Source organism: Bos indicus x Bos taurus, chromosome 5, assembly GCF_003369695.1.
Source record: "Bos indicus x Bos taurus breed Angus x Brahman F1 hybrid chromosome 5, Bos_hybrid_MaternalHap_v2.0, whole genome shotgun sequence".
Classification (NCBI taxonomy): Eukaryota; Metazoa; Chordata; class Mammalia; order Artiodactyla; family Bovidae; genus Bos; species Bos indicus x Bos taurus.
Window position 1 is genome coordinate 94,719,009 of NC_040080.1, and position 27,595 is coordinate 94,746,603.

Here is a 27,595-nt window from a genome sequence, read left to right on the forward strand (position 1 = left end):
CTGGGGCTGGATTCTGGGGGTAGGTGGCTTCACTCAGCGAGTGTCAGGACTCCTCTCCAACCTCTCCCTCACGCCTGGGACGCACCGGCGGCTAGGCACGCGGGGATACATGAAACGACAGGCACATCCACAGAAACTCAAAACACACTCCCAGGGAGCCCACACCACCGCCCACAGCGAAGTCCTGCCGCCCGCCGCCTGCGCTGCGCTCTGTCAACACGCACTCATATCCACCCGCGCGAGGCTCACGCAGCCTCCCGCACCCGGCGCCTGGGTGCGTGCGCTCGCCCTTGGGCTCTGCCGTCTTCGTGTGCCCCTGGCTGCCAGGCGTTCCTCCGGGAGGGGGAGGAGAGGCTGCGAGGAGTGAGAGACGAGCCGGCAGGCCGAGGAGAAGGGAGGGGGAGAGAGGGAGGGGAAGCCGGCCCGGGGAGGAGGAGAGAAGCGAGGAGGCGGCTCCGGCAGCGCGCGGCGGCGGCGCGGAGAGCTCGGACTGGGAGCCCAGAGCTCGGCTGGGCAGCGGGAGAGGAGGAGCCGCAGGAACTGCAGCTCTGCCAGCTTGGGCCGAGCTTTAGAGACCCCGGCCTGGCTGGTCCCTGCCAGCCGCAGGTGGGAAGGGGCTGGGCTGGGGGGCGCGGGTCTGCCAGCGGGGGGCTGAGCTGAACCGCGGTGCTGTCTCCTCCCTCGGTTCCGTAGACGGAGGCTGAGCATGGAGCTGTCCCCCCGCAGCCCTCCCGAGATGCTAGAGTCGGACTGCCCTTCACCCCTGGAGCTGAAGTCAGCCCCCAGCAAGAAGATGTGGATTAAGCTCCGGTCTCTGTGAGTCTCCGGGCCAGGGGGGATTGGGGGAAGGGATCTCAGGGAGCCTGAAAGGGGTGCGGGAGGTAGCTGAAGCCGGGCCGGTGGATTCACTGGGGCACACATGTTGGCAGGTGCGAGAACATAAGCTGCCCGGACACGCGTGGCCAGGCCACATGTGCAAGGCATGTGCACCGCAAGCCGGCCGCTTGGAGCGGGTTTAGGAGTTGCAGAGCTAACGAGGTGCCTGCTGACCCCCTGGGTGACACATGCGGCGCAGAGAGGCGGCACAATATTTGCGGTGTTGGCAGGGCTGCGGACGGGCAGCTTTCAGGAGGTGCCAGGCTGACTCACACGTATCTTATGTGCAGGGTTGGGTAGATGTGAGGCACATCACATGTGTGTACATGAGTGTCCCAGGGTCACAGAGAGGTCTGTAGAGTGACTGCACACAGATGCAGGTCCAGTGCATGGGGATACTTGTGCCAACCTGTGGGTCATACGTATCTCGGCTGGGATTGGTGGTTTCTGCCTCCTGCATCCTACAGAGGGTGGGGGTAGCGGAGGGGGTTGCCCCGTTCCTGAGCTGTTCATCTCTCTTGGGGCCTGGAAACACACTCTGCATACATATTAATGATGGGGACCCACCTAGGATCTAGAGAAGGGGGGAACCCTGTCCTGGGGGAGAGGGCGTGGAGCCCCAACCTGGGAGCTGGGATGGTGGTGAGGGGAGATTGGTTGACTGGGGCAAGGTAACTGTCAAAGCCTTTTTGTCACTGTAGGGTCTCCCAAGGATCTCCAAGCACACCAAGGCATCTTTTCTTATTTTTGCAGGAAGAGGGGATGTGGAGAGGAATAAATGGGAAAGGGAAAGATTCAGGTGTCCCATACTCCAGTTCTAGGGAAGGAGAGGAAGTTTTCTTCCTGCTTATCCGAGAAGAAGAGGATTGGTTCAAAGACAAGCCATGTACCATGTTTATCTGTCAGCTGCCACCCGATAATCTCTGCAGTCTGTTGATCCTTAACCAGAAAACAAAAGAAAGTGCTGCTCTCCCTGCTATGACTCCCCATGGCCCTAGAAGAGAGACTGCAGATGTTTGGTGAGGAAATACAGGGAACACAGCCTCAACACGCAGTTGCTCCCCAATATTCTCAATTGTGAGCACTGAAGCTTTTCATTTCTAGGTTCCGGCAGAGGGAGAGATGGGGATTGTATATGGATAGATGCTTATGATTGTGTTGTTTTAAAAATACTTCACCTGTGGCGATAAGATGATGCCTTTATGTTGGGCTGGTGGGTCTGATTTACATACCAGCTGCTTAGAAAGGCCTTAGGGAGAATGGAGGCACGTTGGGCAACAAGGCTTGAAATCCAAATGTGCTTCTCGGTCCCCTCCTTTGCTGCCTCTGGCCAGTGCAACTTGCGGGCTCCATGAATCCTTGGAATGAGGTTCTGGGATGAAGAAATGGAAAATCGGGTTGAATCAGTTTTTGTTGGGAGGAGCACCCGGGTGATTCTTGATAGAAAACCCTGCTCTGTTGATGGTAACTAAGCTGGCAAGAAAGGTAGGTAGGGAAGTGGTTGAAAGGCAAAGAAGGGACCTCAGGGTCTAGAAACAGGACAACCCAAGCATCCCAGGATGCCTTCCCACAGCATGAGTGGCTCATCATATCTTCCCCTTGCCTCTGTTCCAGATAAGGGGCCCTGCAAAAGAGGGGGGTCTACCCATTCACTCTCTCCCACACCTTTCTAACCACACAGCTTTTCTGGAAGCAGATTGCAGTTGCTTCCTTTAGGGTGAGAAGTGGCCTATGGCAAGAAAACAGGACCCTCAGAAGAAGGCACTGAAACCCAGGGGAGGAAGGGAGTGGAGGCAGCTGCCCCTACAGAGCCTGTTAGCTGAGACATCCTTGCAGGAGATCACGGTGGACAAGGATCACTAATCTTATTGATGAGATTGTTCTGGTTTTCACTCACTTCAGCAATCTGGTCCTTAAGAGCTCCAGCTACATGTCATAACTTATCCAGAGAAGTACCATCTCCTCAATATTAATTACCAAGGATAGATTCCCAGTCTCAAAGCAGAGGAAGATCTTGATACCAAGGTAGATCTGAAGTTGATAGCTTACTGGATTTGGCCCTGGATTTGAATCCTGGGGAGGCTTTGCCAGTCAGATGAAGAGAAAGCAAAGGATTGAGGATTTTTCTGGGTAGGAGAGGGAGACAGCTCTCAGGGTGAAGTGGTTTCTGAAGAGGTGAGCAAAGAGGGCATTTCCACCTTAAATAGAATAAAACTCCCACCCCCACCCCAATCACCACCTGTACCCAAAAAGGCCCAGGTGGGAAGGAGCTATTTAGTCTGGAAACAGGGAGATGGGCATGATTATCTCAGGACTAGATACTGAATGGGCTTCCCTGGTGTCTCAGACAGTAAAGAATTTGCCTGCAATGCAGGAGACTCCAGGTTCGATTCCTGGATTGGGAAGATCCCCTGGAGAAGGGAATGACAACTCACTCCAGTATTCTTGCCTGGAGAATCCCATGGATAGAGGAGCCTGGCAGACTGCTGTCCATGGGGTCACACAGAGTCAAATGAAGACAGATGGAATATTCTGCTGCTCAACATGTCCTATCTCCTCCATCCTAACTACCCTTTTAATTTCTAATCTGGGACATTGAGGGTCTCTTCAGGGAAACTGGGCCTGGTGTTTTTTCTTCTGGCTAAAAAAGCCCATATGAATATAATTGTGCAGGGCAATTTCTTCTTGGGAAGGGTATCCAGGAATTCTATTTTCCATACTAGCACTCTGCCAAAGATAAATTCAGAATCTGGAACATATTAGCTGTCGGATTTCACCTCTACCTAGGGGAAATTTTCCTAAGTAAGCAGACTCATAAGCTGAGGCATGGGAGACACTGAGCCAGGCACTTCAGGGATAATGGATGAACCAGGACAAATTTCGGCATCTCTAACATTAAGATGAAGGACTGGGCTAGTCTGCCCACTCTTCTCTGAGACCAGAGAGCCTTGAGGAATGTGGGGGACGGCCAGTAGAAATGGAAAGGTTTTTCGGTGTCTTTTGCAAAACAAGAAAAACTATGAGTGGAGATTGGTTTGCCATCCTTAGCTCATTCATTCCTTCAACAACTCTTAATCGAGTGCCTCCTGTGGGACAGATGATGTGCTGGGTGCTGGAGATATGGTGGTGGGCAAAATCGACCCAGTCCCTGATCCTATGGAGCCTGTCATATGGTTTAACTCCATCAAAGAGAGTGGAGAGTAGGGGAGGCCCCCTGCTCCTTGTTTTCTGACACCCACCCAAGTGGTAAAATCCAACCATTCTGGTTTCTGCTTCATCGCTTACTTTGGAGGGGGGTTATACACAGTACAAGCACATATATGAATTCTCTCTCTCTCTCCCAGGATAGTACAAGCCTCACTCTTCTCTTTGCTCCAGTTTCTTCTGAAATTTTACAGACAAGACTTCCCTCTTCCTTGGCATAGCATAAAACAATCCCTTTCTCTTTTCCTTTCTCCACGTGGTGCACGCTCAGGCTTCCATGGTTTAGACTCAATGTCCTAAGCTATGGTTCAAGGTCATTTCAGGGGAGCTGGAGCAAGGACACAGTTGGGGATTATTTTTGCCCATCTTTGTTACATCGGAATCTAGTGTGCTACCCAGAACATAACAGGCCCTCAATAATTGCTCTTAAACAAAAGAATGAACAAATGAATGAATATACCTGTATATGTCACAGAGCCCAGTTCCGTCTCTGATTCTGTGGTGCGTGTGTTCCTGTGTGCAGTGGGGGAGGGGAGTAGGCATGGGAATTGGAGAAAAGGAGAGGTTGTTTTTGTTATTGTTTTTAGAGGGTGATGCTCAAAAGTGCTGGGGTTTGAGAACCTCCGAACAGAGCCTGGAACTGAAGGAGTTACAGAAACAATCTGGAAATGTGAACAAGATGTATCAGAATGAAACTGTGAATGCCTGACATGTATACGCATGTATCTGGTGTATCTAGGTAAAGGCTGATGTGTGTGACAAGGACAGTTGGTGACGTCAGAGCTCCATAATGATGTTTCTTTGTTTGTATGTTTAGAAACAGTATGTCTGATAATAAATATGCACTTACCTGAATACCTGAAATTGTCCTATGTATCAATGAGATGATGTATTTGTGTATGTGAGTGTGTCTAGGTAATGGGATGATATATATGTGTGATCTGTGTATGTGTTTGTGACAACTCAGATTTTTGGACAATCCTGGGGAGAGCAAATGCACAGGAGAAAGAAGCCGAAGGAAAGGACTGAATGCCTCATTGATGTCTTCTACCTTTTGTCCTCATTTTGTGTCTGCCCCACGGAATAAGCTTCTATGGCTCTTTTTGTGCTGCTGTCCTTTCTCTGCACATGGCTGTGGAGCTGCCATGAAGACTGCGGGATAAACTGTGGCTTCTTGGGCCTCTGGAGAAGAAGGAGCATCATTTCTCTGAGGCCTTGGTGGGAATGGTTTTTAGTTCCTTCCTCCCTGGACTGCCTTTTCCTCCTTTACTTCCAACCCTGGCAAAGGGAATCCCTCCTCCCTGGGTTTTATATCCCCTCTCCCATCAGAGGTTTCTATTTTCCCCGTCAACTTTGTCTTGAATGAGGCATCTCTTGATGGTTGAGTGTGGAAAATTCCTGCAGTAAGCTGAGGGGGATGTGCAGAGAGAGGGGGAATTCAAATTCCGACCAGTGGAAGAACTTCACAAACCTCTGGTCACAATAGGTGGCTTCAGGGGAGAGACCAGGGAGGCAGGGTGATGGCAGTGGAGGAGCAGAGGGAATATTGGGAGACTTGAGTTCCTGCTCCCCCTCTGCCAAAGGCTAGCTGCATGATCTTGAAGTCACATAGTCTCTCTGTGTCCCTATTCTTTATTTGGTATCATCCATATGAAAGTGGTTTTTAAATGATAAACTCTGATGCTCTTTCAGCCTGGGAGAGCTTGCTGGGTGAAGAGGCAGCAGAGTAGTAATAAATGGGCAGTCACTGGCTTGGATGATGAGAAAAATCAAGATTCAAGAGGCAGGAATATGAATGATATAGTAGGTTTGAGTCCTGCTGTCTGGGGCCTGATTTGGAAGAGTCTCGGTGATGAGTGGTTGGAGGAGGTGAGGCAGGTGACTGAGCTTAGAGAATAGGAGGCTGGGTGGGCTAGGAGGAGGGCTGTCCCACAAAAGGTGTGGTCCTCTAAGGTCAAAAGAAAAGATGACAGACTTACTCTCTATCATCTTTTTTTCAATTGGGCAAACTAGAAGTGGACGGAACAATTGCCCTTGTAAGATGTAGTGGGTGCAGGGCGCCTAGGGACTGCTGTTGGTGAGTTCCAAAAGCATTGGGGAAATTCCCTTCTGGCATTTATCCTAAGTCTCTAGGCCTGGGGTGATATGATCAGCTATGACACATTCTATTTTAAATAATCTGTGGAGTCCTTTAGAACCCAAATACCACTCTGGTTGCCCTGGAGGCTGGTTAAAAAGACGGTGGAGATCCCGCATTTGAGGTTGCACTTAGCACTTTTGCCAGGAGGAGGGTGCCATAGGTTGGGGATGAAGCTGGGACTGGAAGGCCAGGTGAGAGACCCAGGGGGAGGGAAGCGTGGATGTCTCTAGACCCCTTCCACTTGCCCCTGTGCAGGGAGCTCCTGAATGCAAGCCAGGGGTTGTTTCACATCTTCCCCTCTTTTTTTTCAAACACCCCCATCAGACTGGGATGGAGGAGCTAGGAAACTTGAGAGAGATCTTTCCTCTTATTTGTGTCTTTAAAGGGATCATCAAGGACTTGTTTTCCGCTTTTCTGCTCCCTCTGTTTCCCTCTTTAATTTTTCCTGCATCTTTTCCTCTGCCCTTTCCCTCCTTTGTTTACATCTCTCTCTGGCTTCTCTTTCTCTGCTGGGCACTATGGTGCTCTCCTCTCGAGTCCCTCTTCCTCTCTCTCCCTATTCCCTTTGGCTTACCCTTTGGCCTTCAGTGCTCCTAGTCCCCACTCACCCTGGCCAGGAGTCTGGAAACATCCCTGCCCACCCCGGGGGTGGGGCTTCTCCAGGCCCAGGTGTCCTTGTGATGGTTCAGGGCAAGGTTGCTGCAGGCACATTTGAGGCCACCTTAGGAGTCCAGCCTCAACTCCTGTATTCTACAAGGCCTTTCTTTTGTCTTCTCAGTGACCTCATCCTCCCAGCTCCTCTAGGGAGAAAGCCTTTGGGTCTCAGGGGACTGATTTTCACAGGTACAGAAGTTGAGTAGCTATTTTCCAGCTGTCCCCAGGACAGCAGCACAGAAAGGGGGACAGAACCAGGGCAGCAGGTGGGCTGCAGGCGAGACCACTGGGAGACTGGAAGTTGTTAGATAATGAGATTATCCCCTAAGGGAGGAAGACTTAATGGTCCAAGAGAACTGGGAGAGAATCCTGGGAACAGTGAGTGAGGCCAAGAGGAGACTTCAGGGGGAAGAAGGGCTACTCAGAAGGGAAAAGTAGAAAAGTGAGTTGTGACCCGCCCACTGCAGGGAGGTCCCTAGTGCCAGAGCCCTCGCCCCTCTGTCCCCCATGTCCCCAGTCCTACAGTGGCTCCTCTCCCCGCAGCATCTTCTACTACATCTTCTCCCTGTCTGGGAAGAAAAGAGCATGTTAGGATATAACTTCAGCATCCCAGACCTGGCAGAAGTCCACCGGGGGAGCTGGGATGGGGTTTTGGTGGCTAAGCAGGTGTGGTGGGGAAAAGGACATATTCAGGGAGAGGCCTGGGCGCTCAGGGCTGGGAGGAAAGCTGGAAAGCAGGTGCTCAGGTGGTACCATGTTGGATTCAGCCAAGTCCCCAGGTCAGTTGAGTCCACAGCTGCAAGGAGAAGTCAGACTTGCAAATAATCACAGTGGCTGCAGTGGGATGATTAGGCGGCCAGCTGGTGTTGGCACCGTTTAGGCTGAGCAGGGAGCTTGCCTTCCAGGGGGGCTTAATGATGCTCTGGCAGGCAGGACCTGGGGGCCAGAGAAGCTTCTTTCCTTCCTATTCCTTGGCTTCTCTGCTTCCCTGTTTATCAGCTCTTGCACATCTAACTTGGCACCATCCTCCTAGTTCTCGCCTCTGTGCCCACCTTGTTTGGAAACTTCTTGGGTTGAGCATGCACGCATGCTGACAGTGTTGCCAGGCTCCCTAAACCCCAGCCTCTTGTCTACAAGCAGTAGCTTTAGCAACCCCAGTCTGAGAGAACTATAATAAATCAAATTGCACCAGACTCATCCCAAACACTTCTTTGTCCTGACTGTTCTCTTCCTTTCTACTCTTTGAAATGCCAAGAAAATATGCTGTTCTTTTCACTGAAGCAAGATGGACTGAAGATAGACATGCAAGAGAACTTCCCAGAAAGTTCATGGAGGTTAGAATGTAACCTCCCTATAATAAAGAAGAAAGCCACACTCTTCCTTTAAAGCATCAGTTTTGGGCTAAGTTGGGTGAAGCAGTGAGCCAGTCAAAAAAGATAAACTCCTACTCAGGCACCCTATTTTCCTAGTGTCTCCAACCCAGGCACTGAATCTGAGAACCATAATGTGTTACAGAGAGGGAAACTGATGCCCAGAAATAGTTGGTAAAGTGGGGGCAGGGCTGGGACCAGACTCAAATCCTGCTGATCCAGAATCTAGAGCTACTCCCATAGCAGTGGCAGTCAGTCCCTTGCCAAGCTTCCAACTCACTCTCCCATCTCAGGCCACCTTCAACATCTGTTAGGTTCCCCAGAAGCAGGGCATCTGCTGGGAACATCTGTTGGGATGTGGTTCGGAGGGCTGGTGGGGTGGTCTGTGTGGAGGTGGCTAATGAGCAGAATTAAATCGTGCAGGGAGGGAGAGGAGGTGTGGACAAGTGAACCAGAGCCAGAGTTCTGAGCTGGGTTCAAAGTTCAGAGTTCTGAGTCTTCCCCTCACCTTCCTGCCCACCCTCCTCTTTCCTCCGTCTTTCAGGGGCTGAAGCAGGAGGGAGAGGTGACTCATCTGTGTGCTGGGCAGGGAGCTGGGATGTCTGGGTTCTTGTTATTCTGGGCTAAGGCTCTAGCTACTTAGATTACCCACTTCCTCACTGATCTGAGCTGCGCTGGGCTGTTGCTAGGAACACCTGTTAGAAACGGTTCTAGGCAGGAGGCAGAGGGGGAGTTGCCTGCACATACACACACACACACACACACACACACACGTGTGTGTGTGTGTGTGTGTGTGTGTGTGTGTGAGTTGACTCCCTTCCCTGTTCCTCAGTGTTTTCCAGACATTCTTCTGCAGCACTTTTCAAATCTCCTTTCCTGCCCCTTTCTCCTGCCCCTCCCCCATCTCGCTCCACTTGCTGGGTTTCTTTCCTTCCCCCACTACCCACCCGCCTTCCCAGGTGCTGCCCATCCGCTCTCCACCCTCCTTCCGTCCAGCTCCTCTGTCCAGTGCCTAGAGAGCTCGCACCACTGCTGCCGTGTCCACCTGAGGATTGCTGCCTCCAAGGATGGCACTCTAGCTCTGTCACTAGGGGGGTTATTTTTATCTCTGGAGCCACCTCCGCCACTGTGCCCAGCCAGCTGCCCGAACCAGGGCTGCCTGTATAGCAATGTGAAACCAGGGGAGTGAGGGGAGTGGCAGTGCTTGGGAAAGGTGGGGGTCTGGCTCTTCCCGGTTTCTGGAGCTCTGTGCTCTGCAAGTCCCCAGTTTCTGCTTCCCTGGTCTCTGTGGAATAAGGAGCCAGGGAGGAGCCCCTGACATCTGGAATGGTGGTGGTGGGGATACAGGCTTTTCTATTTCAGGGGCCCTGGGTAAAGGGTGGGCACAGGGGGCTTTGTTCATGGAGCACTTGTAATGAACCTTTGCTGAATTAACAAAAACAAAAACTAAATGGTAATCTTTCACATATACACATCACTTTATAGTTCCCCAAATGCTCTTGTATGATCTCCTGTGAGAAGTGCATGAAGCTTGAACTTACCCATTTTACAGACAAGGAAAATGGAGCCCAGGGTGTCTTGTTCAAGGTCATACATAGTGCTAAAAGGCAGGCAAAATCTCCTGATCTTAATTAATATCCTCTTTCTATTGGATTTAGATGATTTCCTTGATTTTTTTTTTCAGTTTCTGAGATTTTTAAGCCTTTAGATCAGCCAGTTAATCCATTCCTCAACAGCCCTCCAGCCACTACCCCTTACACCCCTCTTTTCTGAGCAGGGGCAGAGTCACCTATGCTTTGCTCATTCCTTATCCCAACTCCTATTCTTCAGGGCAGGTGAGGAAGGGTGGGGATGGACCAAGGAGGGAGGCATGATAGTTGAACTGCTTGCTATTTTAAAACTACATTTAATGGCTAGAGGAAAATTCACTCTGGGGTCATCACATCTATGCTCTTGCTCTCAGTCTCTTTAACTCAGACAGAAGTAGAGTGTAGCATGTGTGTAGATGAGTGGGTGAGTGGGTATGTGTGAAATTTTTCTCCCCAGGAAGGGATGGTGGTTGATCAATGTCCTTTCTAATTAGGAAGAGTTAATAACAGGCTGGTGAGATGAGCGTGGTGGGATGCACGCTGGGATGATGCAGCATGTAAGTACTTGGGGTGATGTGGTAAGCCGTTATTTCTCCAACTAGTTTTGGTTCTACTGGGCAAGGGAGCAGAGGGATGGACAAGATATCCTCTCTGGAGCTTTTCTAGTCTAAGAAATCCCTACCTTCCAGTAGGAGGGTTGGGGTTAGTGCCGACTTGGCTTGGGGGCTGGGCCTGGAGTCAGGTGAGGAGGGGGCACTGCCCTGAGTTGGTGTTTGCTGCTGTACCATCTGCCCCCACTCCCACCCCGTCTCTATCTCTCCAAAAGAGCTTTTCTACAGAGCAGGCGGGATGACTTGTCCCGCATCCCGAGGGGAGTGCCAGGTCTCTGACTCCAGGGCTAGTCCTTTCTCTCTAAAAACACTTGCTTCATGGCTACCAAGAGTCCACACAACCTTGTAGACATTTAACCTTCGTCCCTCTTTGCTGCTGAAGCCAACTTCCACTCGTCCCAGTAATTTCCCAAACTTCATTTGGTTATAATCCTTCAAGGCTATAGCACAGTGACAAAGTAGTTTAGTTTCTCCCTGCTTTTGGTGGGTAGGGGTGCGGTGGGCGATGAAGCAAGACTTCCCATCATAAAATCCTGGCTCTTAGCCCGTTTCTTTTCTCTTTCTTCTGTCATACTCATCCCCTCTAGTCGCTTTTCCTCATCCCTACATCAACCCTAGACCTCGATGAAGTAGATCGTAGTTACGCGGAACCCTCTTCACCCGCTGCGCTAGGCTTCACCCGGGCTCTCCTTAGCCCCGCCCATCCCCTCCGCTGACCAATCGCAGCCCCCATGCGCTTGTGTTGGTGACGTCACCCCTTAGCCAATCGGGAGGCGGGCTGGGGCTGTTTGCGCACATCCATTCCGCACCGCAGAGCCAGGGTTCTTCCCTTCCTAACCTGAGCGGGACCAAAGCCTGGAAGAGAGAGAGGGGGCCTTGGTCCCGCAGGCTCTTCGTGGGTTGTCCCGTCACTTCGCCCTCTGGGCTGGAAAGACCTCTCCAGTCAGTTTACGGTTATTTCCCAGTCCCCGTTTGACAGATGAGAAAACTGGGGCTGGGAGTATTCAACTCGCCTAGCCTCTCGGTTTCGATGAGCAACTCCTGACTTTCAGTCACTGCTTGGGTGGGGGCTTTCCTCCTTGTTGAGCGGGTCTCTGGGTAAGGATACCCGGATCCCTAGCTTCAGCAAGCCCCTTTTCTGCAGTTTCTAGTTCTCTTCCTGTCTTGCTTCCGTCCTTGCAGGTGGGTTAAAGCTCATTTTGAAGAGTGGCCCCGGAAAAAAGACCCTGAGAGGGAGCCAAATCTGCCTTCGCCTAGCTGGGACGCTCTGGAGGGCTCCTTCCACTCCACTGCAGACTTCCTCTTCAGGACAAAGTCAGGATGGCTCCCTGTCCCTGTCCCTGTCCCCTTAAGCCTCCTGCTAACCCTTTCCTTCCCCCGAAAGAGGAGCCCCACCTCCTCAGAGCAAGGGGCTGGCTTATGCTATTTCTGTCCTTTCTGGGATTCTTCTGAGAACAGATTCTTGTTTTTAGTCTGATTCAGATGTGAAACTTTTCCCGCGGCCTCTCACCCAGTTGTGGGCTGGGTCTCTGCCTCATCACTCCTTCCAGCTAGGCTCCTCCTGTTCCCCTCCCCTAAATTCTCTCTGTTCAGTCAGTCGGTCACTTTTGCTGAGACCTAGAGAAGGAAGTCAGGGGCCTAAAAGGGAGCCACTCCCCTCAGGGGCCCAGGGGCCTGGGGGGCAGCATTTTGATACTCTGAAGTAGAGAACTTTGATTCCCATGGCCAGCCCTGTTCCTGTGCAGAGGAGTCACCTCCAGGGTCCTATCCTCAGGTAGGCTCCAGGGAGGAAGGGAGAGGGGAGGAAGAGGACCAGAGGACAGGCTGCTGTGGGTCTACTACTTGTAGTTTGGTGGAAGAGCAGGATCAAGACTTGACAGTCCCATATGGGGGTATGTGTGTGTGTGTGTGACTAAGCAGTGGCAGGTGACTTAGCAGTATTTTCCCTCTTTCGCTCCCTCTTGAACCCCAGCATTCTTAAGACCTCACATTCCTCCAATATCTCCTCATCTGGTCTTAAAAATCCAAAAGGGAGATAGGATTCTTCTTTCAATTCCTGGTCCCTTAGCTTGAGGCTACTCTGTCCTAAGCTCTCTACTTATGGTGATCTTTCAGGGAGTGTGTGTGCTGGAAGTAGCGGGAAGGGGCTTTGGAAATCACCAGATCATCTGATGGGGGCTGGGGAGCTGCACTTGTCTGGGGCATTGGGATTATTACTGCCCAGAAGCTACCTTTTCCAGCTGGCTACTTAGAGCTGGGAGAGACTGAGGCCTTCAGGGGTCAGGACCTGAGACTTTCCCATGGTGTGGGGAAGGTCAAGGAGAAAGAAGTGGAGATGGTGAACCAGCGCTAGGAGTGGAGTGGGAGGACTCTTGGGAGGAAGCTTCCAGTTTTCCTTAGGTCTGGATGAGGACTGGACAGGGGTGAGCATCCTACCCATCCAAGCAGACGAATGGCGAGGTCCCCTTAAGCGAGGTGGGTCTGGGGAGATCCTAATTCTAAAGGGCGTCGGAATCCGAGAGGCCCCCCACCAGGCCAGGAAGTGTCGTGGGGAAAGTTATGTAACTCCAAGAGGGGGAAGTTTAGCACCTGAATCCTTCCAGCTGCCCGAGTCCAGGCTCCCTCCTTAGACACCCCGCTTGTCAAATTTATTCTTTAATCTTTCTTTCCGTCCCTCCCCTCTCCTTCTGGTATCTGGATCATGTTGGGTTCAGATTTCAACAGGAGCTGTAAAAGAACTTCTGGACAAGATCGAGAGGTGGAGGCGGGAGGAACTTGGGGGGAGGGGTGTGTTGAAAGCCAGCTACAACCACGCTCTTCTCCCTAGGCTGAGATCTCAATTGTGAGCACTGGCAGATAGCCCCCCACCTGATTAATCTGCCCCCTTTCCCTTTTATTTTGTTCAGTGAACATTTGAGCACATGCTGTGTGCTCTGAGCACAGCTGCCAGGACAGACAAGAAGTCATCGTGAGTGCGATCGAGACACCCCCAGTTTCCTGTGAGTCTGATGGTGTCCACAGACAACATCACCCCATGAAGGACACATGACTGACACTGAAGGAGCTATGATGCAGTGGGGTCCAGCCTCACTTTTGGTGTTTGGGGCACAGTTAGGCTCCAGTAGAATGAGTTTTAGGCTGGCCAACCTGATTGAGATGGACAAGCTGTGTGACAAGTCATATAACCACCCCCATAAGGTGATTGTGGTATGTAATTATAAAGGAGAGATCATGGTCATTATCATCCTCTCATTTCTTCTGCTAGGGGGCTTCCTAATTACCAGCCTCCATTCAAATTAGGCTCACCGTTCTTCACCTGGACTTGGGATCAAGAAGACAGGTGCTTGCTGGATTCGAAGGGAGTGAGGTGTGAGCTGGGTAGGGCAGGCATGATGCTGGTCAGTTAATTTTAATACAAATCATGTTTATAGAGCCTCATTGTATATGCCAGGCCTTTTGCATGCATTATTTCATTTAATTCTCTTATTAACAGCTCTTCCCAGGTGGCTTCCCTGATGGCTCTGTGGTAAAGAATCTACCTGCCAAGGCAGGAGATGCGAGTTCCATCCTTGGATTGGGAAGTTCCCCTGGAGAAGGAAATAGTAACCCACTCCAGGATTCTTGCCTGGAAAACCCCATGGACAGAGGATCTTGGCAGGCTGAGGTCCATGGGGTTACAAAAGAATCAGACATGACTGAGTGACTGAACAGCAGCTCTTCACGGGTGGTTTAGTGCTGCCCACGTGACCAACGCAGGTAGTTTATTATAATCCTCATTATTTTACAGATGAAGGAATTGAAGGTTGAAAATAAAGATTCTCAAACTTTAGGGTGAGTTAGAATTATCTGGGATGTTTGTTAAAAACACAGGTCCTTGGACCCAAACCTTAGAAAATCTGGTTAAGTAGGTGTGTGGGGAGACCCAGAAAAATTTTTTTCACCAGTATCCCAGGTGATTCTGATGTCAGTGGTCCATAGGCCACACTTTGGTAGACACTGATGAAGAAGTAGTGACTTGCCCAGGGCTCATATCCAGGAAGTGAAAAGTTTGAATGTGGGATTTCTACCTCCCAGAGCTGTGCTGGGATCCTGCGTTTCCGTACTGGAAATAAGGTTGCACAGCCTTCCCACCCCCCACCCCCCCACCCTCTAGGCCCATTGTGAGGATAAAAGGAGATAACGTAGGAGAAAGCACTTTTTAAAATGTAGAGCTGGCAGCATTGTTAAGAGATTATGCGAATACATGCAAATGAGCACCCGTGGGCTTGGCTGTTCACTTCTGGAGCTTGTGCTAGGATGTGTGTTTCCCAGGGTGGCTCAAGAAAGAAGGCAGAACTTTGGAGGTGGGCATTGACCCCTAGTGGGCAGAGTTTTCCGTTGTAAAAAGGGCTGATTGAAGTGGAAGATTAGGGCTGGGATTGGAGCAGGGGCCTTTCCTTCTTCCTGGGTTGTGTCCCCAGACTCGAGGGTCCCTGGCCATGGGGACTGAGCGGGAGAGGGCAGCCCCAGCTTGTGGCTGGGCCCTAGAGACAGGGGTACCTCTTGGCTGTGTGATCCCCGGTCGGCTCTCAGTCGCTACTTTCCAGCTCATTGGCTGGAAAGCCTTTATGTTGTCAGCCTCTACGCCTCCTCCCTAGTGAAGCCTGAGCTGGGGCTGGGCTGTACGGAACCAGGGCTCTTCCTCATGGAGCTGCCTGCTCTTTTCACATGGAGGAGGCGCAGCTGGGAGGCTGGGAGTGCAGTTTGAGGATAGCCCACTGAGGAGGCTGCAGCCTCACCCTCCAGCTTCTTTCCCTGCCATTTTCCCTCTTTCCCTTCTGCCTCATCTGCAATTCAGACCTGTCTTTGGCCAGGACTGCTGGTCCCTGGGGTGAGAGTTGGCCGGTGATGCTTCCTGGGGCTGGCTATTTTGGGCGCCCCATTCCAAAGCTGCTGAGACCCCAGGATTCTAGAGCTGCTTCTGTTCAGGAATGCCATTGTTCTCCCTCCCCCAGCATCCCTGGGAATCGATGCTAATTTCAGCCTCTGGTCCCTGACTCATACTCTTCTCCCTGACTCATAGGGTGACCTTGGGTTTCTGAAGCCCCTCTCAGTGGGGAATTGTGCTGGCCACTGTTTCACCTCACCTTGCTTTTAGGTGGGGTGGGGCAGAGCTGCGAGAAGGAGCCAGAGGGGAATGTTTCATCGCTTTCTTTAAAATCACCACCTAAAATCAGAGAGCTTTGTGTACCTATGACTGCCTGGGCTGGTCTCAGGCAGTCATAAAGCAGACTTTTAAGAAACCACCCAGTTAATCCCCCAGAATTTGTGAGTGCAAAATATGAGGGATGGTCCCTTCAGGCAAAGCATCCAGTGAGACCCCTGACCCCACCCTCACCACTTTGGCTCTGGGGGAAGCTGCCTCACGGCAGAGATAGGGGAGGGGTACAGTCACCCTTTGCCAGAGGCTCTCTCTGGAGTGACACCAGGGAGGCAGGGGTTAATCTTGCGCTTTGTCCCGGTTGATGGATTCTGGAATCATAATCCATTAGCTCTGCCTGAATGGAGTGAGGCCCGGCGAAAGCATTCAGATTGGTCTTTGTTCTGTGTCTTCCCCATCCCTGCCAGGGACAGAGGGGCTGTGGACATGTACCCCCTCCCTGCCCAAACCAAGAGACATAATGAAAGAATGCTGGGGGCCCTTTTGATGGCTGTTGTTCCCAAAGTCCTCTATCAGAGGGAAATAGGCAGTTTCATCTCTTGGTTATTCAGACTTTGAAACAGATCATCCTCAAAACATCACCCCAGGGGCTTGTACCTGCCTAATTCTGCTGGGCCCCAGGCAATCTAAACGAGAGTTCTCAGGAAACACTGACTAAAGGGGAAGTGTTGAGAGGTCAGAGGTGGGCGGGGACTGTGGAAGAGCCTGGGGTTTAACTTTGGGGGGGTAGATAAACTTAGTGCAGGCGGTGGCAATGGCCTGTGATGAAAAACACTAGCTGCTGTTATTCTGTTAGAAAGATTAATGCGCTATAGAAGGCTGTGGCTGTTTCTGGAACACGCATCCTATTAGGTATCCTGTTCTCTTGACAAGGTAGCGGCGCCTAAGCAGGTTCTCTGTACCCGCACCCTCACAGGCTGCGCTACATGGTGAAGCAGTTGGAGAACGGGGAGGTAAACATTGAGGAGCTGAAGAAAAACCTGGAGTACACAGCTTCTCTGCTGGAGGCCGTCTATATAGATGAGACTCGGTGAGAGTGGTGACGCGGAGCGGCGGGGAGAAAACCCACACACAGAAGAGAAAGATGCCAGCCAGACACAGTGATCCAGGGACGGGGAGTCAGACAGAAAGCTGGGGATAGACACGCGTGACAGGGCCAGAGGAGGGAGGCGGGGAGTGAGGACAGATAGATCTATAGGTAGAATTATCAGCAGAGATAAGGAGGGAGAGGAACAGACTTGCAGAGAGAGACAAACACAGATTATCAGGAGGAGAAGACCTTTCCAGAGCTGGCAGGGACCTTAAAGCTCATCGCATCCTCACCTTCTTCCCAGGGCAGAGGCCTTCCAGACCTGGTCTGCCCAGGTCACACGTGGCTAGTGGGGCTTCAAATGTAGCAAGTGTGAGCTGAGATGTACATGTATATGTAGAAAAACATGCTGGATTTCAAAGACTTGGAAAAAAGAATGTAAAATGTCTTATTAATATATTTTATATTGATTGCATGTTGAAATGATAGTACTTTGAGCATATTAGGTTAAAGGAAAGTTATCATTTAAGGAGATTTTACCTTTTGAATATGGCTGCTAGAAAACTTGAGCTTCCCAGGTGGCGCTAGTGGTGAAGAACCCGCCTGTCAATGCAGAAGACATAGCAGACCTGGGTTCAACCCCTGGCTTGGGAAGATCTCTTGGAGAAGGGCATGGCAACCCACTCCAGTATTCTTGCCTGGAGAATCCCATGGACAGAGGAGCCTGGCGGGCTACAGTCCATGGGGTTGCAAAGAGTCAGACGTGACTAAAGCAACTTAGCACGCACACAAGCACTAGAAAACTTAGTTATATATGGCTTGCATTTTATTTCTGCTGGACGGTGTTGCTGGTCTGGAGCATCCTCGACAGGTGATATCCATGCCACTGGCTGCTTGAATGCTTCCAGAACTGGGGTGTTCACTCTCACATAGTGACCTGTTTCATCACTGGCAACATCAGATACAGAAACAGAAGTAAAAAGGCTTAGCAAAAGAAAGTCAAGGGAGGGTCAGCGAAGGGAGAGGCTGGTGTGAGAGTTTCCGGGGTGTGGGGTGTGGCTGGGCCCAGGGTCTCCAGGCTGTGGAAGCGCCTGCAGCCTTTCCTCTGTGACTCCCACTCTGGGGCCTCAGGCAAATCCTGGACACGGAAGATGAGCTGCAGGAGCTGCGGTCTGATGCGGTGCCTTCAGAGGTGCGGGACTGGCTGGCCTCCACCTTCACCCAGCAGACCCGGGCCAAAGGCCGCCGAGCGGAAGAGAAGCCCAAGTTCCGGAGCATCGTGCATGCGGTGCAGGCTGGCATCTTTGTGGAGCGGTGAGGCTCCCCACGTCCTGCCTCCCTCGGCCCCTGGCGGTGGCCCTCTTTCCCAGGGGTGTCTTCCAGGACTCCACTGTATCACCAGCCCATGTGCCCCTGGCCCAACCGCCCAGCCCCGCCTGATCAGACCCCATGATCAGACCTCACTCAGGGGCTCCTTTCCTTCTTCTCCCTCAGGATGTTCCGGAGAACGTACACCTCTGTGGGCCCCACCTACTCCACTGCCGTCCTCAACTGTCTCAAGGTGATCCCAGGGAGAAGGTTAGGGGGTGGGGGATGGAATAGCCATCAGGACTTTCAGACTCCTCTGGGGTGATTTTTACTTCCTTTTTTAATTGTCATTTCCTTGGTTCTCAAAACAACTTTGACCTACTTAAGAGGCAAAGTCCTGACTTCTTGTCTCTCCCATACTGAATGATATCCAGGAAGAAAGAGGCCTGTTTACTACTTATTTTCCTGCTTCCCATGTGTCTGTAATCATTGGGAAGTCCTCCTTGAAGTCTAACTGCAGCCCTTGCTGCTGCTGGGATGTCCGTCTTGGGAGTCTCCCTGCTTAGTTCCTTGTTTCTCCATAGAACGTGGACCTTTGGTGCTTTGATGTCTTTTCCTTGAACCGGGCAGCAGATGACCACGCCCTGAGGACCATCGTTTTTGAGCTGCTGACTCGGCACAACCTCATCAGCCGCTTTAAGGTCGGGCAGCCTCCTCCCTCTGCCTCTGGGCAGGGTTCCCCACTTCCACCACCCTGCTCCCACAGGCACATTCTACGGGCTCTCTGGCTCGGTCTCACTGTCGGGGAAGTCACCCTGTGCCCACCGCAGTCTGGCCTTTCCTCCGCTTGCTGCAGTCCCAGCCTCTGGCTTCAGGTACTGCTTTCCAGGGGAAGGTTCTAGCCTGTGGCTGTCCAGCCCAGGGTTCTTTCCTCTTCTCCTTTGCTCTGTCCCCTAACTTGTCCTTTCCAGCCTGGCTGCAATTCAGCCCCCTGTTTCAGCCCTTCTGCCCGTGGACACTGGAGGCCTGGGGTCCAGAGGCTGTCAGCTGGTGCTCTGCAGGACTAATGTCTCTCCATTTGTTTTTTTTTTTTTGGTGGTGGTGGGGGGGGGGCCTCTCCTCCCCTCCCCCTCCGGCTCTGTCCAAGGAATTTTATGGAAAGGATCAGCTCTTGGCAAGGCTAGGTAGGGCTGGAGAATTGCTCTTCAGCTTGGCTGGCCTGGAAGAATATGGGATTAAAATCTTCTTCAGATCCTGTGCCAGGAGAGAGCGTCTTTGGGGAACAGGGGCTGGAAAAAAATCACTTCCTTGTGGAGAAACCACAGTTGGAGGATGAGGGGGATATTAGGTCTGCACTTGGGTGGAGTGACAGTAGACGTTAGATCGGAGAAGAAAGCGTGTGTTCTGAGAGGGATGCATGGTGTGTGCTCAGTTGCTCAGTCGCTCAGTTGTGTCTGACTTTGCCACCCCATGGACTGTAGCCCACCATGCTCCTCCATCCATGGAAATTTTCAGGTAAGAATACTGGTGACATGGGTTGCCATGTCCCATGGAGGGGCTTGAGGGGTGGTCAAAGGAGTCCAGTAGGAAGGCCCTCCCAGAGGGCTCTGGAAAGTCCTCTGCCACCCTCTGCCTCCACCTCACTATAACAGAGTATTGGTGTGTGAGAGCCTTTCCTTGACCCTTGACTCCTCCTTTTACAACAACTCTCAAGAGAGTTCCCAGAAGTTTGGTAAGATGCTCTGAGATTCTCTTCAGGCCTCCCTAAGGCCTGTTCTGCCGTTTCATTTTCTTCTTTGCAATCCTGCCCTCTCCAGGACAGAGAATAGCAGGGTCTTCTTTTTCCTAAGATTTTTCTCAGCTCACATTTCTCCAAACTGGCTCTCAGACTTCCTCCAGACACCAAGGAAGGATGGTTCTGGGGGACCCCAAGAGTCACTACCTCAGGTTGGGTTTTGCCCACCCCCAAATTGCCTTGCCTTAAGGCAGTTAGAGAGAGGGGTCTTCATGCTCTAGAGTCCTTGCCCAGTAGAGACCCCAGTTGGAGCAGCTCTTTTAAGCTCCACATTCCCTTTCTGGGCACCCGGCCCCTCTCCTGCCCCTCCCCTTCCCTTCCCTTCCTCCAGGGACTCCATGGCAACGCAAAAGCAAGGGCAGTTGTCATGGAAACAGTCCTTTAAAATTCCCTGAATTTGGGGCACAGCCCTCCAGGGGTGGGGGCGGGGGATGTTAGGGTCTGACTGACTAGGGCACCTCCTCTGTGTCTCGCCACCGCTGCTCATCTCTACAGAGGGTTCCCCAAGCCCTGAACCCTGCTCTCCTCGCAGCCTCAGAGATCCAGGGGCAGGTGCAGACACCAGCCTTGCCCTCTGGGGGCCTTGGGCCTTTGAAGGAGGTGAACATGCCCCAGGGCATATGCAGAGACCTGGACAGCATTGAGCCTGATAGAGCTCTGGCTCCTGGTGCTTGTGTGTGTGTGTGTGTGTGTGTTTAGTGGACAGAGGGTGGGGGAAGGCTTCTCAGTGGTAGGGGTGATCTACCTTGGCTAGAGGGTCCTCTCCAGGTCTTCTTATTCTTTCCCCTGCTTCTGAGCCCCTCTCCATGGTATTGGTTTGGGGATGGGGTGGGGTGATTGGAAGGAAATTTTCTTTCCTCTTCTTAAAAATCTCCAGGGAAATAATAATAATTATAGCTACTCTTGGGAGAGCACTTGCTAAGTACCTTGTACTGTACTTATCTCATTAAATTCAAGGTAGGTGGTAGTATCTTCACCCTTCCATTAAGCATCAGAGGCACAGGGAGGCGCGTGGCTTGCCCAAGGTCACGCAGCCAGCGGGTGTGGAGCCAGGATGCGAGCCCGGTTCACTGCAGGGCCAGTGCTCCCCTAGCCCTGCCGTCTCTTCATGAAAGGGCCTCACTGACCTCTGTCCTCGGTGGCCTGCCATTTGCACATCCTCCACAAATCTCAGTTGCCCCTCTCCCACTGCAGATTCCCACTGTGTTTTTGATGACTTTCCTGGATGCCTTGGAGACAGGCTACGGAAAGTACAAGAACCCTTACCACAACCAGATCCACGCAGCTGACGTCACCCAGACGGTCCACTGCTTCTTGCTCCGCACAGGGATGGTGGTAGGTACCCTGGAGGTCACTCTTCTGGGATTCAGGGTCTTATGGCTGCAGACTCGGCGAGTCCAGCCTACAGTTGATACACTCATTTCGTTTTTCTCTCCTTGGGTCCTCTTCTTTGGCATCCCAAAGTCTTTACAGAGTTGGATTGGACTTATTCACTCTAGAGAATTCCTGGGTGGACCGTAACTTCCTGGGCAGCGCTGGGGCTGTGTGGCCAGATGCAGAGGGAATATTGTTAGTAGGGATGGAAGAGGGTCTTTGGCAGTTCTGGGAGCTGAGAAGCCTGACTGCATTTAGCCCAAGAGCTGGACATGAAGAATGGAAGGGCTGGGATGAGCGGTCCAGCCTGTGTGTGGAGGTCTTTGGGTAGTCGACAGGGCGTCAGCCCCCTCTCATTGTCTGTCTTTCTCCCAGCACTGCCTGTCGGAGATTGAGGTCCTGGCCATCATCTTTGCTGCAGCCATCCACGACTACGAGCACACTGGCACTACCAACAGCTTCCACATCCAGACCAAGTGAGGGGTGGGGATGCGGCAGGCGAGGGCGGGGGGCGGTGGCGGGACAGGGGGCTGGATGTGGTGACCTTGTGCTTTGCAGATCGGAATGCGCCATCCTGTACAACGACCGCTCAGTGCTGGAGAATCACCACATCAGCTCGGTTTTCCGAATGATGCAGGACGACGAGATGAACATCTTCATCAACCTCACCAAGGATGAGTTTGTGTGAGCAGAAGCCAGGCGTGGGCATCCCTGGAGACCCCGCACCCCAGCCCCCTCTTCCTGCTTCCTAGGCTTCCTGTCTAGCAGTGCTGATCACTCCTCGGGTTCTGTCCCTTCAGAGAGCTGCGGGCTCTGGTCATTGAGATGGTGTTGGCCACAGACATGTCCTGCCATTTCCAGCAAGTGAAGTCCATGAAGACAGCCTTGCAGCAGCTGGAGAGGTGACATCTGGTGGGGCGTGGCTGGGGAGAGGCCAGAGTGAGGGCTATGTGAATTGGAGGGCATCCACAGGGCAATGGGTGTGCCCAGTCCTTACTAGGATGTAGAAACTCTCCTGGCTCCAGGTATCTGAGGGTATCTGGTGTGTGTGATGGATGCGCACCTGGCTTTGGGTGTGTGGACAACTCAGGCACCTGGACTACTGCAGAGCGTTTGAGGTGGGGGTCTGAGACTGGTGTCCTCAGGGAAGCTTCAGGACAGGTATACTCTGGAATGTCATGGAAAATCATTCAGCCCTCTGGACTCGTTTCCCTATGTGTGAGAAGTGAAAATGATATGCCCCCCTCCACAATAGCTCACTGCCAGCCCCCACTCTAACAGGGCTACTGGGAGAGTTGTGTGAGGTTAAAAAAAAAAAACAACACAGAACAAATGTCCTAATTACATCTAATGTTGCTTAAAAGTGGGTGGGGAAAAAAAAAAGTGGGTGGGAGTATATAAATGTAAGAGAGAACAGACTGTGTTTGTGTGTGTCCTGAAGGTGTGTGTTAATGTACGGTGTCTGTGTGTGGGAGAGTGGGCAGGGTCGGAGCGTGTCATTGTTGGCGAATCATAATAATAATTATTATAATAATAATTATAGGTAATGTCTACTGAGCACTTATTAGGTGCCAGACACTATTCTAAATACCTATATGTTGTATGTCATTTAGTTCTCAGAACAACTCTCTGTGGCAGATCCTGTTTTGATTTCTGCTTAGGACTGGGGAAAATGAAATATGGAAATTTTAAGTAACTTGCTGTACATCACACAGTCAGTGTGTGAAACATACAGTGGGGATTTGATTCCGGGCCCTTTGATTCTGAGAGCTTGGGCTGTTTCCTATACATATGTAAGTGTGTGTGTGCACGCGTGTGTGTATGTGTATCTTGTCTCAGAGGGTATTTGACGTTAGATCTGAGAGACAGAGTGTGATGGGAAGTTAGGAATGGTCCAGGCTTCCTTTTCCTAAACAATCAGTCTCCCGTCCCTTGCCACCTGCCCCGACAGGATTGACAAGTCCAAGGCCCTCTCTCTGCTGCTTCATGCTGCTGACATCAGCCACCCCACCAAGCAGTGGTCGGTTCACAGCCGCTGGACCAAGGCCCTCATGGAGGAATTCTTCCGCCAGGTAGGGGGCATCTTTGTCTGCCTTGCCCACGGGGCCTTCTCTCCTCCATGTTTTCCAAGTTCCCTGTTCCTCCTCCAGCTCCTTGTTTAGCTGTCTGCAGCTGCCAGCCTGATCCCAGACCCATGGGATAGAATGTCATCTCCGAAAAGCTTAACAGTCATTGCTGGCAGTGGCATTTGCATGCTGCTCATTTCCAGGTCAAAGGCACAGAGCTCCCTCTTCTCCCCCGGCAGCCCCTCTACCCGCAGCTGCACCCCAACCGGGTAGACTGAAATAAGTCCCCACCCTGTCTGCTCCCCAGGGTGACAAGGAGGCCGAGCTGGGCCTGCCCTTTTCTCCGCTCTGTGACCGCACTTCCACCCTCGTGGCGCAGTCCCAGATTGGTGAGTGTCCCTTCCTGCAGGGAGGAGAGGGTTGGGAAAGGTCAAGGATGCTGGCTGGGCTGGGTCGGGACGGCTCCCAGTCCCCATTCCCGTCAAGGCGAGCCGCTATGCTGGAGCGTGGAGGGCTGGGGTGGAGTTCTCTGGGGTCACACAGATATCATCACAAAGGTTGCCCCCACTGGGAACTCTTGAGCCCCAGGTGACTGTTCCGTGCAACTGGGGGCACCGGCGTGCCGGCCGAGTCCTCTGTGCAGCTCCCCAGGTCAGCTTCTCCCTGCATTATCTGTACTGCAGGTTTCATCGACTTCATTGTGGAGCCCACGTTCTCTGTGCTCACCGATGTGGCTGAGAAGAGTGTCCAGCCCACCGGGGACGACGACTCAAAGTCTAAAACCCAGCCCAGGTGAGTGAGGGTGGCTGGGGTGGCCAGAGGGCCCACAGAGAGAACCGACTGGTGGGGGAGGTGAGAAACAGCGACTCCTCTGTTGTGGGTCACACGTGGGGGTGAAAGGATGGGCGCAGAGGGTGTGGCCTGCACCCGCGCCCCCTCCACCATATTTTAATTTCTCCTATTAGCTGTCTTTATTGCCTTTCTGGCTAATGCTGTTTTCATTTTCCTTCTAGCGGAAGGGAAGGTATGGAGAGGGGTGGGGACTGGGGGGTACTCAGCAGAGGGAAAAGAGAAGGATGAGGCTTCCATCTCCTCTACTCTTGAGGGCTGGGAAGACCATCCTGGGGTGGGCGGGGTCTCACCTCCACAATGTGGGTGGGTCCTGCTTATAGCTTCCAGTGGCGCCAGCCTTCTCTGGATGTAGAAGTGGGAGACCCCAACCCTGACGTGGTCAGCTTCCGCTCCACCTGGACCAAATACATTCAGGAGAACAAGCAGAAATGGAAGGAACGGGCGGCGAGCGGTGGGTCCACTGGGAGGATAAGGCCTTGTTGGGAGGGCGGCTGATGGAGCAACTGTGCTGTGCTTAGTTGCTCAGTCCATCGACCCCATGGACTGTAACCCGGCAGGCTCCTCTGTCCATGAGGATTCTCCAGGCAGGAGTACTGGAGTGGGTTGCTATGCCCTCCTTCAGGGGATCTTCCCAACCCAGGGATCGAACCCAGGTCTCCCGCGTTGCAGGTGGATTCTTTACCACCTGAGCCACCCACCAGGGAAGCCTGAGCAGCAGTGGGTCCATTTTCCCGAAGCGCCTTGAGCAGCCCTTTGTCCGACGCCTTCCCCAAGTTGGGAAAAGGAATCAGGCACAGGCTGACCCACCTGGAATGTTCTAGAATGGGGGCTGGAGAGTAGATAGGGACAGCAGTATTCCACCGCCCAAGGGGCCCTGTGCACATGGCGGTCTGTTGGTACTGCCCTGAGGCTGTGGTAACCTGGTGGCCCTGGCTGAGGCATCTCTTCCTTAACGTGGGGCTGAGGGCTGTGCATTTTAGCAAGGCTGGGGAGCCTCTCCCCAGGTGGGCACAGGTTGAATGTAGCTCAGCTTGAAGGAAGGGGGGGTGTGTGAGTATCGCTTCCTTCTTTCCACATATTCCTTGGGTTTGGGGAAAACATACAGCTCAGTCTGGTCCCAGCTTCCTTCCCGCTCTCCTGCAGGCATCACCAACCAGATGTCCATTGACGAACTGTCCCCTTGTGAGGAAGAGGCCCCAGCCTCCCCTGCCGAAGACGAGCACAACCAGAACGGGAATCTGGACTAGCGGGGCCTGGCCCAGGTGAGCCTATGGCAGTGGGCGGGCAGGAGGGCGAGGCGGGCGTCCCACAGGCCTCTCAGAAGGGGCATCTCTGGGCTTCAGCAGAGGTGAGGTTCTCCCTCTCTCCTTCCAGGCGGTAACCTGGAGGAAGTGAACACAGAGGCCCGAGCTGGGACCTAAGTGGGATGCAGGGGGTGTCCTGCTTCTTGGTCCAGGCCCTCCAGGAAGAGAGGGGGCAGCTCCCCAGTTCAGGGTGGGGCTGAGCAGCTCTGAATGAGGGTCAGGAGAGGCACAGCCAGGCCCCAGGCTCTGGAGCTCAGCGGGGCGTGACTTCATTCGAGCACCCCCCGTGCCCTCGTGCAGGGCGCTGAGTGGGGGCAGGCCTGAAGAAGGTAAGGCAGGCTGGAGATGAAGGCAGAGATCAGAGCACTGAGGTCTTCTGTTCCCTTAGGTCCTCACTGAGTCCTGACTGTTCGATGTCATCAGCACCATCCATCGGGACTGGCTCCCCCATCTGCTCCGAGGGAGCATGGACGTCAAGGAACAGAAAACCCACCCGAAGGACGAATGCTAGAGATTGTGGGGTTGGGGGAAGGGCCCCTCCCCACCTGACACCCACTGGGGTGCACTTTACTCTCCTGGTGGCAAGACTGGGGAACTTCGGGCTCCCAATGGTCACTGTGTCCATCCCCCTGCCTCTGGACTCTCCCCATGGCCAGATGACTGGTTGGAGGGGAGCTTCCTGGAGGTTTCCCAGGGCTTGGGGGGAGGGTCAGAGATGCCAGCCCCCTGGGCCCTCCCCCATCCTTTTTGCCTCCAAGTTTCTAAGCAATACGTTTTGGGGGTTTCCTCAGCCCCCACCCCAGATCTTAGCTGGCAGGTCTGGGTCCCCCTTTTCCTCCCCTGGGAGGGGCTGGAACAGGATAGGAAGCTGGGGGTTTTCAGAGCTCTGCACAGGGCGGGGTGTGGGCTCCTTCAGGGCATGGCACCTTTCTAGGGCCTGGGAATGGGGGCATCCTCTGTACCCCAGACCTGCACTGCTTCACCCCCACCCCCGCCCAGACTCTGCAGTCTCCCCTCTCCCCCATTCTAGAATGGCGAATGGGGGAGGAGGAGCCAGAGCCACCAGGGGCTGAGGGGGGGCGGTCCTCAAGGACTTGGGACGGGTCTCAGCCCTGGGGCTTGTCACCTGTCCTGAACCTGTCGCCTCCTTCCCCTCCCCTGGGGCCGGGAGGCTCCCATCCGACCAATGTCTGTAAAGTGCTTTGAGGTCTCCCCAGCAGAGCACCTTCAGGATGCGTCCTAGAGCACAGGCAGGAGAGCTGGGATGGGTCAAGGGCGCATGGGGAGGGTGACAGAGAGGGTCCCTCCCCTCCCAGCCCTGGCCCAGGAGGCCCCTTCCTCGGACAAGTGGGGAGTGGCGGGTGGAAGGCAGCCGGCAGCCCAGCCAGGCCCCCGCCCCTTCCTCTCCTCAGGCTCCTCTGGCCCCGCTCTGTCCCAGAAAGGCCCAAGTCCAGTGACTGCCCTCCTCCTTCCTTGTAAATACCAGACATGCATTTGTACAGTGGGCCCTGTGCGTGTGAAGTATCCACGGTCTTTCAGACCTGCCACCTGCCACTCGTCCCTCCTACCCCACCCAGAGAGGGGTAGAGACGCATGTGACTGACCCCTGTCCTCGGTCTCTCGGAGCCCTGCTATAGCCAGAGATCAATAAAGAAGGGAGACCAGGCCTGGCTGCGTGTGTTGTTTGCCAGGTGAAAGTGCACTGGGCGTCTTCACGTGCAAAGTCTCTTCAAGCTGACAGAACCCTGGTGCTGTGTGTGCCCTGTTATATACGGAGGCCAGAGAGGTGAGGTTCTGCCTGAGGGTGCACAGCAGGGCTGGCAGAAGGGGACCTTTCTCTTCTGAAGTGCTTTTTATTCTCTCCAGCATACTACTTCTTCTAAAGAGGGGTGAATCTTGTCTGGCCCCCCAGTGTCAAGGACAAGGGGAGAGGTGACCTTTCCAGTTCCCAGCAAGGGCCTCTTCGTGAATGGCCCCCGTGGCCTCAATCTAGCTTGGCTAACAGGTTGGAATCTGGGTGGTGGTCTCCTCCCAGCTGCAGAGAGAACACATCCTGAAGCTTGGGAGTCACCAAGTCTCAGAGGGCAGGCAAGGAGGCATCGAAGCTACACACCCTCTCTTTCCCAAGGGCCAAGGGCCAGGGTGCAGTTCCTGGCTTTGTCCAGCAGAGGGCGCCCATAGCACCATCACAGCTGGCCGGGCCTTAGGGTTCCAAGGCCTCT

At 53.1% G+C, this 27,595-nt stretch overlaps 1 protein-coding gene across 5 annotated transcripts; it reads left to right on the plus strand.

The window, feature by feature from the left end:
• The first annotated feature begins 444 nt into the window (after positions 1-444).
• On the plus strand, positions 445-27,040 carry PDE1B (phosphodiesterase 1B). Of its 5 annotated transcripts, none has more exons than XM_027543112.1 (16): positions 449-606; positions 694-816; positions 16,561-16,674; positions 17,806-17,988; positions 18,169-18,235; positions 18,567-18,683; positions 20,972-21,112; positions 21,527-21,627; positions 21,710-21,835; positions 21,952-22,053; positions 23,103-23,223; positions 23,525-23,606; positions 23,901-24,009; positions 24,390-24,520; positions 25,213-25,331; positions 25,762-27,040. In XM_027543112.1, exons 2-15 carry the CDS (start codon positions 707-709, stop codon positions 25,314-25,316), a joined length of 1,608 nt encoding a protein of 535 aa, XP_027398913.1. In that variant the 5' UTR covers positions 449-606; positions 694-706; the 3' UTR covers positions 25,317-25,331; positions 25,762-27,040. The 5 variants fall into 5 exon arrangements, 4 of the variants coding, with proteins under 4 accessions (XP_027398913.1, XP_027398914.1, XP_027398915.1 ...); XM_027543114.1 differs by lacking the exons at positions 449-606; positions 694-816 and adding exons at positions 11,950-12,218; positions 13,351-13,443 and having other exon boundaries at positions 25,762-25,853; XR_003511262.1 differs by lacking the exon at positions 24,390-24,520 and having other exon boundaries at positions 445-606.
• Positions 27,041-27,595: the final 555 nt, after the last annotated feature.